General features: G+C 42.3%; 1 protein-coding gene across 10 annotated transcripts in view; it reads right to left on the minus strand.

The window, feature by feature from the left end:
* Positions 1-16,274, minus strand: part of fat1a (FAT atypical cadherin 1a) — a 97,062-nt gene that overhangs the window by 20,017 nt on the left and 60,771 nt on the right. For all 10 annotated transcript variants that reach the window (XR_476029.2, XR_001661783.1, XR_001661784.1 and 7 more), the window contains 7 exons: positions 15,967-16,177; positions 11,304-15,377; positions 10,696-10,892; positions 10,438-10,591; positions 7,610-7,843; positions 1,921-2,307; positions 1,478-1,692 (listed from right to left, as the gene is read on the minus strand). Coding sequence is in view for 6 of the 10 variants with exons in the window: in XM_016670287.1 (XP_016525773.1) it covers positions 1,478-1,692; positions 1,921-2,307; positions 7,610-7,843; positions 10,438-10,591; positions 10,696-10,892; positions 11,304-15,377; positions 15,967-16,177 (5,472 nt within the window). In the remaining 4 variants the exon portion in view is untranslated. The remainder of the gene's footprint in view (positions 1-1,477; positions 1,693-1,920; positions 2,308-7,609; positions 7,844-10,437; positions 10,592-10,695; positions 10,893-11,303; positions 15,378-15,966; positions 16,178-16,274) is intronic.

Consider the following 16,274-nt stretch of genomic DNA (forward strand, 5'->3'; position numbering starts at 1 on the left):
GCACACACACGCACACACACGCACACACACACAACAACAAATTCCACAGCACTGAAAACCTCAATAAATGTCAAATACAAAAAAAGGATCCCTGGGGAAATTAGCACACAGAGGATTTACAGGTATGAGACAATGGCATGCATTAAAATCTAATTTTCTGACGGTTCATTTATATTCAGGTACCTTAGATGTACAGATAAAGGGCTGGGAGTGGGGATCATTTTCAAACAGAGGGAAGACAGAAATCAATAGGGAGTTAAAATGAGATGGGCTAAAGGTTACAAATACCTCGAGTTGAATAGGAGGCCTAATGAGTCACATGCGTTCAGTCTCCGGCTTTAGTATGTGTGTCAGATATTGAACCAGGATGTGGCGTTGCAGTGAGCATGAAGAGCAGCGGTCCTAATTTAGCTGCTCCACCAGATGGTGGTTTGCCACAGGTGCAGATATGTGATAGTGCATTCAGCGAATAATGGACAGAGAGGAGACAGGCCATGAGCGAGGAAATGAACCACAGAGGGAGAAGGTGGATGAACTGACACATCTGGCTGGAGGGAAATCAGGAGTGATGAAATATGTCAAACCCTTCACATGGTTTTGGAGTGATTATGGGTAATCACAGCAAAAAAAAAAAAAAAAACTCATCTGCTCTGTACAAGCTAAGCATAACTCAGAGAGAACGTGTATCCTTTCTAGTGCTGTCAGCCGATTAAGGAATTTAATCAATTAATCACACTCTGCTGCTATGATTAATCACAATTAATCACTATGCCTAACTTTATTAGCATGAAATTTAAATATGGGAAACTTACTCTATTACACATGCATAGAGATATAGCAAACTTATTCAGGGGACAATTGACAGATAAGGTTATATTTTATTTTCCAGTTCTTGAATGCACCACCCCTTTCTGATGCGGCCCTGGGCAAATGCCCATATCAAAAGACTTTATGCATATTTTCAAAAAAGAAATGTCTGCATGCTTGGTTTCATTGTCTCAAACCAAGCATGTCTGGAGATTCTCAGCTTTTCAGGTTTTTATATGCAGGAAGGTTAAAATGATGTCATGTATTTTTAAACATTAATTTATTAAAGTCGCTCTTCTGTTCATTTTCTATGGAATTTGTGCAATGAGGCAACAGTTGATTGTCCTCTTCCAGCAGAGTGAACGTCGTAATTCAAGCATGTGTAACTTGAAGCTCGTACATGAAGACATGAACACGAGGGCTAGAGACCAAACACAAGAAAGTCAAAAAAATTGTAACTCATGTTGCTGTCAGTTGTCACAGAAAACCTTCTCCTTTCGGTCCCTGTGTGTCGAGTCCATAATGCACTGCTGTGAATAAGTCAACCCTCTTTTGGAGAGAAGCTTTTAGGTCTAAATAGGTAGTTTCACTAATCTACATTATGTAATATCAGCGTGTTAAAATCTTCAGATTAACTGCATTCGTTAACGTTGACACAGCTAGTCCTTACTGTTAATACGGCCTTCCCGAGCTCGGCATCCTCGCTGATGACTGTAGTGTAGACATCCTGGCTGAAGATGGGCTTGTTGTCGTTAACATCGGTAAGGTTGATGTTCACAGTAGCGATGTCGCTGAGTGGAGGTGAGCCCCCATCTGTGGCCTCCACGGTGATATAATATTCATGAGACGCCTCATAGTCCAACGCATCGATCACAAATACATCGCCTGCAAGGCAAGAGGAAGTGGAGTTTAAATAACAGAATAAAAGTCTACAAATGAAGAATTTTTAAAATCCATAGCTAGAAAGCACTACAATCAAAATAACATTTGGAAAGTCATATGGATCTAAAAAAAAAAAAAACAGTATATGTAATAAAATTTCAAATGATGAAAAACAAAAATCAAGTGGAAAACTTCAGATTACATAAAGGTAAAACCAGGTTGGTTACGTACCAGTGCGGGGATCCACACTGAATCTGCCATGTTCGTTCCCGCTTATGATGCTGTAGGAAATCTCCCCGTTAGCGTCGGCGTCGCGGCTAGCCGCCTGCACTCGGACCACCTGGGTGCCCACTGCCACGTCCTCGGACAGGTTGGCCGTGTACTCCCGGTGCTCGAACACCGGCGGGTTGTCGTTGATGTCCAGCACCAAGACCACCACCTCGCACAGCGAGGAGTGACGTGGAGAGCCCCGGTCGCTGGCACGGGCCTTCAGTTCATACACCGACTGCACCTCGCGGTCCAGGGGGCGCTCCAGGGTGATCACGCCGCTTTGCTCGTCAATGGAGAAGAATCCATCAGCAGAGTCGGCCAGGGAGTAGACGATATCACCGTTAAGACCTAGAATAACCAAAAAAAACCCAGAATTGTCCATGACACTTCAACAATCACTCTTTTAATTCATCAAATGACAAAGTTCAGTTTGCAATTAGTTTGAGAGTCTGGTTGTACATAATTATTACTTCCCCCTGATGCCATTTAACCCAAGTAACTGGCACATCAGTTTTTCTTAGCGAGCATTAAAGACTTGGATACAATTTCATGATTCGTCACATTATAAATACATACATAAATGTATATTATTGCAATTTTCATATATTTTTCAAATAAAAACCATAAAGTATGACAAGTAGAAATACAATTTTCTACATTTGCAGCTGTAATTTCAAGTCTTTTGCCTAAACATGCCTGGTAAAAACCAGCCTCTTGTTCTAAGCTTTGCTTCGTGCAGAGGGTCTGAACCTTCAGCTGCTGAGAAGAGATTCAACAAATGCAGACTCTGTTGAAAGTTTTATATGATTGGATCTGATTTCACCCAACTGCTGTCACTCTGACATGACATATGTGATGTGATGCACCAGCTCGGTGCATCACAGAATTTTACTGGAAATTGCATATGTTGTTAACAACCATTCCTCACCAAAAAGAGAGTAGAGCCCAGTCAAACAACATCTTGACAAACAAATGAATGTCCTAAGAATTCCTCTTGCTCCGACTTTAACTGCTCAGTGTTTAGAAGCGTGGCCGACTCGAACTGAATGTCTTCATTCACTTTCTCTGCTGCCATTATCAAACTACAACTACAGAAGTTGCATAATCATTCACAACTCCTCCTGTTTGCTGACTGGCCCAGTTGAAAATCATCGTAAGAAATCAAGATCTGTGGGAGAAATCCCAGATGGAGCACTGAAGAGAGATTAGAATTGCAGAGGAAGGAAATGGACAGGCTAACTTCACACATCTGTAGACAGAAATTTGTGTTCAGTCAGGTTAGATAAAGATTATCTGTGTTTTTTTTTTTGTTTGTTTTTTTTTTGTTTTTTTTTTTGTTCTAGCATGTATTTTCTGCCATACATGTTTTGGGGGGGATTGTTTCTTTACCTTCACAGATTGCTGGTCTGTCACATCAAATCCCATATAAAATACATTCCACCATGTGGTTGTAAATTGCCAAAATGTGCAACGTTCAAACAGTATGAATATTTTGCTATAATACTGTAAATGATCCATGGTTCACTGTGAGCGCTGGTGCTAACCGCCTGATCTGCCACGTCCTCATAATTCATGTCCTCCCACAAGTGTGATGTACCCAGAAACAAGACAGAGACTGATCACGATAATAATCATAATGCTTTCCTGCAGGTGGTCCCCATTTGGAATCCGCTATTATAGTCCCATTTATCAGGTGAGTGCCCTCCATCCTGTCTAGATCTCATTATCACGCTGGAGAGATGACCGTAGGGAACCCCGCTTATATAGATCCTTATCACTTTCATCCGGTCGGAACGTTTAGAAGACGATTACTTGATGATGCTTAGGAGAATTGTTTAGAGTTATATCTGTCTATATTGTCTTATATGGTTACTTGTAATGACGCTCGTCTTGGTCCCTTGGCAGAAATGCTGAAAATTAAACTGAGCTGGAAACATTTAGTTAATTAAGCTGTTACTTTATGCGCAGGAAATGAAAAGGCTGCTGTCCCTTCAGTTTTAATGAATTAAGAATAAAATAGTTTACTATATGAAATCTTATTGATGTAGAGCTGGGTTTGTTCTCTAAGGGTGTTTTAACACCGGACAGCTCAGTAGACTCGGTTCGATTCAGTCTCACTGTTGCAACATTTATTCCATTTTCAGCCGGTGTGGTTCTCTTCCACACTGCACTGTCAAATGAACCAAACACTTTGAGCAAGCTATTCCCCCCTTCACCTGTGGGGGCGCTGCACCAAGAACTGCTGAAGGAAACGACACAAAAACCTCTGAAGACATAAGGTCAGATTTTAGCGGTTTTAGGATTTTTTTTCTGTCTTTGGTAAAAGACCATAAGCTATTTCTCCTGCAGTATCAGACTCACATGTTTATTTTGGTTGTATTTACCCAGAATGCCCGGCGCTGTGGTTCTCTCCCTGCTACTGGAGTGGTCTCTGGTCTCTGCATAGCATAACATTCTGGGAGATGTAGGCAGATTAAAAGCTATAACTGTTCAAGCTTTCAAGCTGAGCTAAACAAGGTGAGAGGGATTAACTAACTCACTCTTTGGTTACCTAGCAACAATTTGTTGAGTAACTCGCCAAGCTGCAGTTTCAGGTTTTGCCGTCATGCCTCATAACTTCTTAAAAAACAGTGGATAAAACAGGACAGATATATAAACAAACAAACAAAAAAAAATGACATTGATAGGAAACGCTTATATCATGATACATTTTTCAGCCATATTGTCCAGCCCCAACCACAATTCATTCGTTTTAGGCAGGGCCAGCTCTTTGAAGACATCTTAAAGTTTGACTGCAGTGAGCTTCTGAAGATCTCTGACAAAGCAACAAAGAGGAATGAAGCACAAAACGTTCAAATTCCTCCAAAATGGTGAAACTTTAGAAGCGGAATGAGCGAGCAGAGCAGCGCCGGGGGCCAAGAGATACACTCAAACCCAGGTGGTGAGATAAAGGACAAAGCAGAATCAGAGGGGGAATTTAGAAGTTTATCACGGATCAAGGGCACCAGTCTGCCTCTGTGTCTCTGTCTGGTTCATAATCATTCTGCACTGATAAGTGCTGCCTCTCAGAGATTGTAACGGGAGGCTGAACTGGGGGAGCAAATTATGTGGGCGAGGAACCGACATCATAGAGAGATCACAGAGGCTGTGGCACACAGCGAGCAGCGCCAAGAATGAATCCACTCTAAAATATGCAGAAAGTATGGAGGATAATGCAATATTTTCCTCTGAGGAGGAGGGTTACATTAGATTTTAAATTTTGATGCTTGGCTGGAAAGACAACTGATTGAAGGCTGTGGTAACTGGGTCAAACCTACTGACTTTGTTTGGCTCTCTGAAAGTGGATCTGAGCCAAATATGCAATGCTTCATGCTCGCAGCTAAATAAGAAACACTACAGACACAAACAAAAAAACAAAACCATTACTTTAAATATACACACATCTACGAGCTGCTGAAATCCATCTACGCCTGCACAGAGTAACTAATAATTACTGCTGCTGGCTAACCGTTGGGGTACGTCGCTCTCGCCACCCTTCCGAAAACTGCTCTCGCCCTTGATATGTAAAATCCAAAACACATTTCTGCAAGCCAAGCCTGCACAACGAGAAGTCTTAATGCCAGCTTTGTGTACACCATTTATCATTTGTCTCTAAGGGGCCCCATTTGAGGCATGTTATTCACTCTGTCAGTAGCGCCGCTCCCCCCACCCCAAAAAAACGCTGGGGAAAGAAAATAGAACGAGGCAGACAGAGTTGATTCTCTGTCAGTCAACAATCTGAAACGGTCCTTGGTGCTCAGGTGTCCTGCTTCAGTAAACTCCGAAAGCAATCTGGAATGGCAGGTCCACCAGTCTCCAAGAAAGAAAATCTCAAAGTAATTCCAACGGCTGTTAAATTGGAAGGTTTTAAGCTCTCGGAGCCATCCATGTGTGAGCCTCTTAGTGATTGGCAATGTTTGCTGAAAGGAGGAGACGGTCGAGATAAATATGTGGCCCCCATGGTGATGCGCTAGGTAAATGGAAAATTGCAATCCTCCCTTTTGAGAATTTAGCCTGAAGAGAGAGAAATTTCATTAGAGTGTAATGGAGCTTTTAATTTCAGGGGTTGATCATTCATAAAATTTCACATTTGTTATCCTTCCCCCCGTGCCATTTAGCCTAATGCAGCTCTACAGCAAAAAAAAAAAAAAAAAAAGATAATAGGAGCCCAGTGAGTCAGCAGTGAGTCCAAATGAACGCATAAACGCCTTAATGGTACAGAACGATTTTCAGAGTACATTCACCTCAGGTTAGTGTTTCTTTGTGAACTGTATTAATACACAGGATGGCTGCTAATTTGCTGCATTTGTGACTTTATTTCCTGCCAGTTAACTTTTATGGCCACAGCAGGAAACAAAGTCGGTGTACACAGGTTTATCTGGCAATTTCAGGCTCCAACAATTAGCTTGGAGGCATATTGAACTGTGGACTTTATGACAGATGCACCAGGTTTTCTAAATACAACTTTAAGGCCAGTCATTGTGAAGCAGCAGGACTTGTTTGTTTTGAACTGTTTCCATTTCGTTCCTTTAAATTTTTTTGTTCCATTTAATTCACTCTTATGAAATATGACAGGTTATTACTGAATCCAAAACTAGGGATTCACTGATCCACTTTTTTCTCTTTCGATATGATACAGATATTTGAGGTTTAGCATCGGCTGATCCCGATTAGATACAGAAAACAGTGTTGACTTGACTTCCTCTTTTTTAGGCACAGATGTAAATGTACTGAACTTTTGGCTCTAGGATGAGGTGTTTTGTTTTTTTGTTTTTTTTGTTAAGCTGTATGTTGCCTTCAATGAAAACTGTTACAACTTTGTTCCCATTCCTACTAATTTGGATGGATGGATCAAAAACTCTGGAATGGGTTGAATCAAACATTTTTCCAGACTCACCCACACCTGGAAAATACTCCAGCTAAATTCAATAAAATTTCCAGACTGTATAGGAACACTTAAGTCATCTAGTTATTAGCTTTAGGTATTGATTGTGAATCATTTCTCGACTCGTGCCAGTTAGCCAGTTTTTTCCTTTTTCTTTCAGGCTTGGTTAAGGCTGAAGTCCTCTTAAATCTTTTAAAAATGTGAGCTGCATGTGCTGATCCTGGTCTCCTTCACAGATCGATGGAGATGGAGGAAGAAAATAGGGTCCTCCTAACCGTGACAAGTTTTCATTCTTACTTAAGAACCTTTTCACATGGTTTTCCGTTTAAAACAAGTCAGCCGTGAAAATGGGGAAAAAAAACCAAAAAACATACAACTGACAATTTTCAACTGATTCATAAAACTAAAGTATATCGTCTCATTTCTGTGTCTGTTGACCAGCGGCATCAATCTGAGAAAATGAGAAGGCTTGTTTTGTCTTCTGGGAAACCATGGCCATAATCACCATGCGTTGCATCATAAATTTGACCTGTTGCGTGAGAATGTAAACCTCTATGCTATAGCAGGAAAGTAGATTCTAAAGTCAGGCCTAACTAGTCAAACTGTGCATTTGCAATCACATTTTGAAAAGGGAAGCAAGAGCAAAGCAGAGGAGCTTAAACTCACACCCAGTGGAACATGATGGATTCAGTTTCTATTTGAAGCACAAAGAGGAATAAAGCTGACCTGCATCGACGTCATTAGCCAGCAGTCTTCCAACCAGTGTGCCGGTCTCTGTGTTTTCGAACACCGTGATGGAGTATGACTCGGATGAGAACTGCGGCGGGTTGTCGTTGACGTCCTCCACGGCGATGCGGATTTCGGCTTCACAGTATCGCCCTCCTCCGTCCACTGCTCTCATTCTGAACCTGTGCTCATCTTGCTCCTCTCTGTCAAGTGGCTGCAAGGTCTTCAACTCTCCTAGAGGTCAGAAATGCACACAAGCAGGTCATATTTGAGTTTGAAACCAGGGGTGGGCAATTTATGATTTATCATGATAAACTTCTTTTCATGATGACAATTAAGTTAATTTTAGTCAACATGCCAGGGATAAACCTCATCCTATTAGTAGTCTTTACATGCTGGTCACTCTAGTGACAACCCTCATGCTAATCTTAAACTTAAAATAACCATTTTACCTAATTTCAGATATATTAGCCATATTTAGCATATTAAATGGAGTAGGTTAATTTAAGTCCACATATGCTACTGACAGCATTTAAGCTAACCTTAGAATTTTAGTTAATTTAAGTTTATTACTAATGTTTGCATACTGAGTAGAGTATGTCACAAGAAGTCATAATGCTAGTGATACCCTACATGCTACTGACTACACTTCAGCTAACCTTAGCATTTTAGCTAATTTTAGCTTATACACTAACGCATACTGAGTCGAGTCAGTCACATTTAGACAACATGCTAGTAATTCCCCACATGGCTACTGGCTACATTTAACCTAACTATGGCATTGTTTCTAATTTTCAGGATCAGATCACCTGATTAGGCTCTGACTGAAACACAATTTGACAGTTTTCTTCAGAAATATTTTTCTTACTATTTTCTCCACGGTTTGTTCTACTTTCAGTACATTTGAAAATATGATTAAATGCACATACAGTGCACAGTTTAGTGATGCAAATCATACTTTTTATGTGACTGGTGTCCTAAAGAAGCGTAGTACAAATGATAATGTTTTTCTAAAGCAGTAATTGTGTTTGTGGGGCTGTGATTGCTGTGCCATGCAGTCACAGGCATACAATTACCTAAAAAGAGAGACGTAATAACTAGTTCTTATTGTAACAATAGCGTCACAAAATATTGTGATAAAACTCCAAGTTAATATCGCTCACCCCTATTTGAAACTAATAAACAAGTTGAATATTGAGCTTTTTAGCAAATGCTAAACTTTTTATCCACTCCTCAGCAGGTCAAGACAAAGCTTTCAAAAACTAATGGCTTTCAGGAGATAAGAGAGCAAAACAAATAAGTCACTGAAGTGCATGAGGTGGTAGAGAAAGACAGGGCAGGGAGGGGAGGGGGTAAACATCAGAATTGGCAGCAGAGAGCAGCCTGGAAGTGTCTTGGGAAGCAGAGCAGCCAGCATTACCACAACCAGGGTGGAAAACTCCAGAGCCTCTTAGCGATCATAATCAGCAATTCTCCTACTTGTCTGAGTTGTGAAAAAAAAAGAAAAGAAATCCTTCTCCACAGCAGCAGCACTGAGTCCTGCCAGAAGACAGCTGGATGGCGTTTTCCTCTCATTCTGTCTGCGCGACAGCAGATGTGAGGAAAAGCTGCTCAAATCTACTGGCTTAGTTCGTTATGCTTCCCCTTCCCTTTACTCCGCACAGAATCTAAAATCACAGGTTGCGTTTGATTAACTGCTATTCTTTTTGGGGTTTTCTTATTTCTTCAGTTTGCTTTTCCACCCTAACCAGCCAGATGGAATGTCTAATTTATCGTGGTTCCCAGAGGAAATAATTTGCAAGAAGTAAGGCAGACATTAATTCAATCTAAGTGTGCTTCGCCTGCGTTTTGGTGCCGCTGAAAGCCTCAAAGAAGCACAGCAGGGAAATGTTCTGGGCCTTTTTTAAAAATGTATAAATAAAAAGTAAATAAAAATCGGGTAAAACTTCCCACCTCTTCTGGGGCTGACACTATCAGAGACGCACACTCACAAAAACAAAAGACTTTCCAAAAGAATGACAATTCTCACGTGGAGCGTCTACCTGCTGAGCTGCTTAAGGCTGAATAATGACAGACTTTAACACAGGTGTCTGAAAAACTGATCCCCGAAAACCTCCACAAGAGGGAGAAAATCCCAAGAAAAACCCAAAATTAAATGTACATAAAAATAATTGTAAACTAGAAGGATGTTTATCTTTATTGCAAATAAAACATTAAAATGTGTGTTTGTGTTCAGCCCTCTGTAGTCTAACACCACTAAACTGAATGCTGTGCAACCTGTTGTCTTTATAGATCACCAAATCCCTCAGTGGAATCCACCTGAAAGTAATTTCATCTCAGAGGAAACTGTTCTCTGATGGTCTCAACAATCTGATACAGGGATAGAGGTTCACACTCCAGCAGGATGATGATCGCAAACACACATCCAGAGAAACAGTGGAATGAAAAGCTTAATTAAATGCATAATGGTGTCTTAGAATGGCCCTGTCAAAGTCCAGACTTAAATCCAAAAGAGAATCTGTAGCAAGATGCTCCATTCGATCTGACTGAGTCTCAGTTATTCTGCAAAGAACAATGAGCAAAGCTTTGTTCTTTACCGCATAAAAAGAAGGGCAGAAGTAGTAAAGGCAGCAAAAGGTGGCAGTACAAGTATAGCATTTGAAAACCATGTAGACTTTCTCTTTACATTACAATGATGTGCTCTGTTGTGTTGGTACCACTGCCTCATAAAATCAGTAACATTTCTTAGTTGTAATGTAACTGTGAAGAAGAGATACATTCATTCTTTTTTCTTCTTCTTCGGTATTTGTCACTGCATGGATACACACCTGTGTCTGAGTCAATGATGAAATATTCCGCTCCCGCTCCCTGGAGCTCGTAAGAGATTTGGGCATTTGAGCGGATGTCAGCGTCCGTGGCAGAGACCTGCAGGATGAGCCTGCCAGCTGGGGAGTCCTCTGGGACTCTCTCGCTGTAGACGGACTGGAGGACACAAAGAGGAAGAGACATGGAATATTAACGCGAAAAAGAAGCTCACGTCGACAGCAGGAAGTAACAAGCAACGACAAAGGGAAATCACTCTTTACCTTCTCACACACTGGGTGGTTATCATTGGCGTCCAACACCTTGACTTCCACGACAGCTTTGGCGGTGAAGATGCCGTCGCTGGCAGTGATGTTTAGGAGATAATTGTCTGTCACTTCTCTGTCCAATGGCTTCCTGACAGAGACCTTCCACTCATTCTGCAGGTGCTCAATGGCAAATTGGCCAAGTGGGTCCCCTCCTGTTATATGATATCACACATATCTCAGTGAAGCATGACCAACAATGTAGAAGGAAGTAGACTCACTTCTGATGGAAATATTTCTAAACTAACAAGAAACCCTGAAACAATTTGTTTCTTTGGCTTTTACTAGGTATAGTCTCAGTAGTAGAGGTAAGAAAAACTGTAGTTTTAGCTTCTGCAGTAGTGCTAAGACGGCTTCCATTGTATGGATGTATGGATGAGACATGAAGCTAATTTTTGTTGCCTGAATGATGGGGAATTATAAGTGTTTTTAGAGCAGGTCTTATGTAATTAGCAGGACAGTATCTTCTACCACCATGACTTTTACACCATCATTATTTTGAATAACTCTGTTCTATGGTCCATCTGAAAAACACTGTTACATTAAGGGGGAGGAAAAAACCCCACCTGTGATGAAGTAGTTCACTTGTTTGTTCATGTCTTCTGAATCCTCATCAGTGGTGCTGAGGATGGCGATCACCCCACTGGGCGGGGGGTCATCCTCGCTCACCGTGCCTTTATAGATTTCTGCGGTGAATCGAGGCGGATTGTCGTTCACGTCGGCCACAGTCACCTCCACACTGGTGCTGGTAACGTGCTGAACTGCGTCGCCTTGGTCGGTGGCGAGAACAGAGATGATGTATTTTTCAGTTTTTTCACGGTCGAGCTCCTTTAAGGTGGTCACCCATCCTGTCTCACTGCTAACAGCGAACAACTCAAAGATCTCCTGTGAGGCCTGCGTTGGGTCCAGGCTGTAGACGACGTGGCCGTTGGTTCCGGAGTCGAAGTCGGTGGCTTTGACTTGAATAACTTGGGTCCCACTTGGAAGGTTTTCAACGGTGATAGCCTCATAAGGGTCAGCCTCAAAGATTGGTTTGTTGTCGTTGACATCTTTCACTTGGATATTTACATTTACTGAAGCAACTATTTCATAAGTTTCATGCTTAGTTTGAGCGAGCAGAGTTAGTTGGTACCACTTGGCTGTCTCATGGTCCAGTCTTTTCTCAAGCTTCAAGGCTCCAGTATCTCTGTCAACAACAAACACTTCATCCTCATTGCTCTCTGGAGTGCTGCCTCTCACGAGGCTGTAAACGACTGGCTGTTCGCTCTCTGCCTGAATTATATCTATTTCTGTTCCAATAGGAAGATCCTCAGCAACAGTATGCCGATAATACGGTTCTGCAAACTTGGGAAGTGGCATCTCTGGTGAGACAATCCTGATGTAAACCTGGACAACTGAATGTCTGGGTGGATTCCCAGTGTCCTTTGCCTTTACAAAGAATGCGTAGAGTTCATCTTCAAGTCCAATCAGGCTTTCTTTGGTAACGATGACCCCAGAGGTTTTGTGAATTTCAAAGTTCTCCCCAACATTTCCAACATCTGCTTCAATGGAGTACTCTATGTCAGCGTTACTTCCCTCATCTGCGTCTGAAGCGGCAATTTTGAGCACAGTTGTTCCTCTTGGGGCATCTGATGCAATGGTGGCTTTGTACTCAGCTGCTCTGAATTGTGGAGAGTTGTCATTTGCATCTGTGACAATTACATTGACGACACAAAAGCCTACTTTTCCGCCGCCATCTTTCGCTATCAGAGATATGGGAATTACCTTCTCAACTGTGTTTTCACGATCAAGACTTTGAAGGGTGAAAATCTCTCCTTTTCCATTGATAGAAAACTTGTCTTTAGCTAACTCATTGACAATGTGGTATGTGATCTGGCCGTAGATCCCTTCATCGTCATCCGTTGCCTCTGCCTCTGCTACTAGGGTGCCAACAGGTGAGTTCTCAATGACCTCTACCATATACTCAGTCTGGGAAAAGGTGGGGTTGTGGAAGTTGGCCCCAATCACTGTCACCATAACAACAGCTGAGTTTCTAAATACACCATCTGACACTGCTACAGTAAGATTGTAAAAAGGCTGCATGTGTGGCCGGCGATGGTTTGAAATGACAATGGCACCAGTCTGCTTGTTGATAGCAAAGTTCTGCTCTTCATTTCCAGCTATAATCGAGAAAACCAGCTTTTTGACATCTGAGCTGTCAGCGTCGGAGGCTTGGACCTGGCTGACGAAGTGCCCGCGTGGGGCTAATTCACTGATGGTGGTTTGGTAAGCGTGTTGAGTAAAAACAGGAGCGTTGTCATTCAGGTCTGTAATGTCTACCGTCACAGTGATGTCACTTGTCAGAGCGGGGACGCCGCCGTCTACGGCCCGGACTCTCAACTTGTGTTGTTGGACTTCTTCGTGATCAAGAACTTGACTTGTGGAGATTATTCCAGACTCACGGTCAATAGTAAAATAGTCTGAGCTCTTCCCTCTTTCCTCAACCAGCTGATAAAACACTTCCTTGTTGTTGCCGGTGTCAGAATCTCTGGCAACCACCTGCAATACTGATGTGCCAATAACAGCAGCCTCAGAAATATTGGCATAGTAGAAATTTGACAGGAACACCGGGGCGTTATCATTTACATCTTCCAGAATGATATCAACAAACACCTCAGAGTGAGCTCCGGTCAGAGAGTCCGTGGCCCTGATTTTTAGCTTATAAGCAGGATGTGTCTCAAAATCTAAAGGATGAATTACGTGAATGACCCCAGTGTTAAAATCAATCGAGAACTGCTTGAAAGGGTCTCCTTCAGAAATGGTGTACACGATGCGAGGCCCCTCTGAGTCATTGGCTTGCACATGGAGCACAGGGGAGTGCAGCTGAATGTTTTCAGGGATTTCAATGCTGTAAAAAGGCCTCTCAAACACAGGCATTGCTTTGTTCACCACTGTTACAGGCACTTCAACCTCAGCTGACAGAGGAGGTTTCCCATTATCCCTCGCCACAACAACCAGAACAAACTTTGTGTCGAGTGAATCTTTCTCAAACTTCTTTTTTAGCAGAATTTCACCAGATGAGTGGATGTCAAAGTGATCCTCAGGCTCTTTTAGAGAGTAATGGATGTCTGCATTTGGGCCTATATCTTTGTCCACTGCTGTGACCTGTCTAATGACATGACCTTTATCAGCGTCAAATTGCACCAGGGCATGATAGGGCAGGTTGACAAACATCGGCTTGTTGTCATTTACATCTTCCACGGTAACAGTAACTAAAATGTGAGCGGTTTCCTCTGATTTCTTCTCTTCGGTGACCTCAACGATGATGTCATAGGAGTACTGAGCTTCTCGATCAAAAGGAATCCCAGTGGTTGAGACGACTCCTGAGGTGCTGCTGACTTTAAACCTGTTGTCCGGGTTTAATATTCTATAAAACAAAGGCTCATTCACTTGGTTCCCAACAGCAGTGATAACTGCAAGCGTTTTCTTCTCAGAGGAGTTCTCTTGAATGTAGGCTTGGTATGAGTCCTGAGTGAACTTCCTCTTGTTCTCCTTGTTTTCCTTTACAGTGACCTTCACTGTAGCTGCGCTGGCAAATCTACCATCAGAAACTCTGACCTTTAACTCGTATCTGCTCCTGAGCTGTGTGACGTTCTGGATGGAGATGATGCCCGTGACTGGATCAATTTTAAACTTGTCACCTATGTTTCCCTCGGATATGGAGAAAAGCAGTTTGGAGTTAGGCCCAGAGTCTAGGTCTGTGGCATTCACTTGGACTACCTCTACTCCTTTGTAGGTCGGCATGATGACGGCCACCTCGTACAGTTCTTGGCTGAAAAGGGGTGGACAGTCATTAACGTCAATTACTTCGATGGTCACATTGGCCGCCGTTTCTGCAAACAGGCGAGGCATTCCCAGATCATGAACCTGAACTGTGAAGCGGAAAATGCTTCTCTGTTCGTAGTCCAAAGCCGCTGTGCTTCTGATGGCTCCGGTGCTTGAGTCAATGGCAAAATAGTTATGAGCAAAAGGCTCAACAATTTGATAAATTAGTCTGGCATTCTGGTCACAGTCTGCATCAGAGGCATGGATGACAAAAGGGGTGTTTTCATGAGTCAGCACAATGCTGTTGATGGAGGCCAGCTCACTGATTACTCCCTTGAATTCCCTCTGACTGAAGACCGGAGCATTGTCGTTTTCGTCCTTCAGATGGACCAGAAGGGTGGTGTTAGTCCCAAGTCCAGCCATGTTGGTACCCTGGATGATGAGCTTGTACTCAGACATGGTCTCATAATCTAAAGGTTGCTGCGTTACGACCACTCCTGAGTTTGGGTTGATGTCAAACAAGTTGTGGACGTTGCCTCCTCTAATCTGGTAGAAAACGGAAGACTGGCTGATGGCTGTGACCATGCTCACAAAGCTTCCTGGAGGGGCTAACTCACTGACCTCAGCAGAAAACTCCTTTTCAGTGAATCTGGGGGCTGCATTGTCAGAGACTGTAACAGCGATGTTTACGGTGACGGTAGAGAATAATGGCGGTGCTCCATTATCAGAGGCTTTTACGACCAGTTCAAATGCTGATTTGCTGCTGCAATCAAGCTCTTTGCCCACTGTGATTGTCCCAAGAACAGGATCAATAGCAAAAGAGTTCCCAATGTTTCCTGCAACAGAAAGAAGAAATGAAACACTCAGCATGCTGTACCAGAAATTTACATAATTGTCAGTTATTTGGTTGATCAGCATTAATCCAGCAACAAGAGAGACAATTACATTTTGCACAGGGCTAGCTTTGCTTGAATAGTAGTGTTTCTTTCATTCTAAAAACCTGATTTATACAGTTTTTGTACTGTTTAAATCATGATTCAAGAGACAAAAATGTAGCAGCATTAAATCTCCAAGGGGGCGAATAGTTGCTCACAGCTCTGTCTGTCACAACAAGTAAACCATCTCAGCTATTTCAAACATGCATGTCTGCAAACAAAAGACAACCACCAATATGCTTCTTGAAGATTAATGTAGGAGAAACACACACTCTGGAGAGCCTTTGTACAAAAACTTACAATTGCCTACTCTGTGCACAGTGTTTCATTCATGATCAGGTCCAGTAGACTCCATGACTGATGACTCATGCATGTTTAATGAGCTGATTTCATTTGCTTTGTTTTACAAAGAAAGTTTTCTACTGTCCAACATTAAATAAAAGATAAACTTGGAGAAAGTGTGGCTCATTAGGATGCCGTGGCAACATACCAGACTCGATGCTGTAGATGACTTCTGCATTATAGCCCTTGTCTTTGTCGAGAGCAGTGACCTGCAGCACAGCTGAGCCAATGCTAGCTGATTCAAACACCCGGCCAGAGTAAGGCGTCCCTATAAACCAGGGTGCATTGTCATTGGTGTCGTCCACGTCAACAATGACACGGACAAGATTCCTTTTCACTGGAATGTCCTGATCCCGAACCTGAAAATAGATGTATATTATTAAAAAATCATAATAAAAAGGAAAAAGAAGGGAAGGAAAATAGGAAAGTATGAGATAATCTGGGTGGAAAAAAGGC

The sequence above is a fragment of the Poecilia formosa genome, unplaced genomic scaffold (genome assembly GCF_000485575.1).
Source record: "Poecilia formosa unplaced genomic scaffold, Poecilia_formosa-5.1.2 Scaffold32, whole genome shotgun sequence".
Lineage (NCBI taxonomy): Eukaryota > Metazoa > Chordata > Actinopteri > Cyprinodontiformes > Poeciliidae > Poecilia > Poecilia formosa.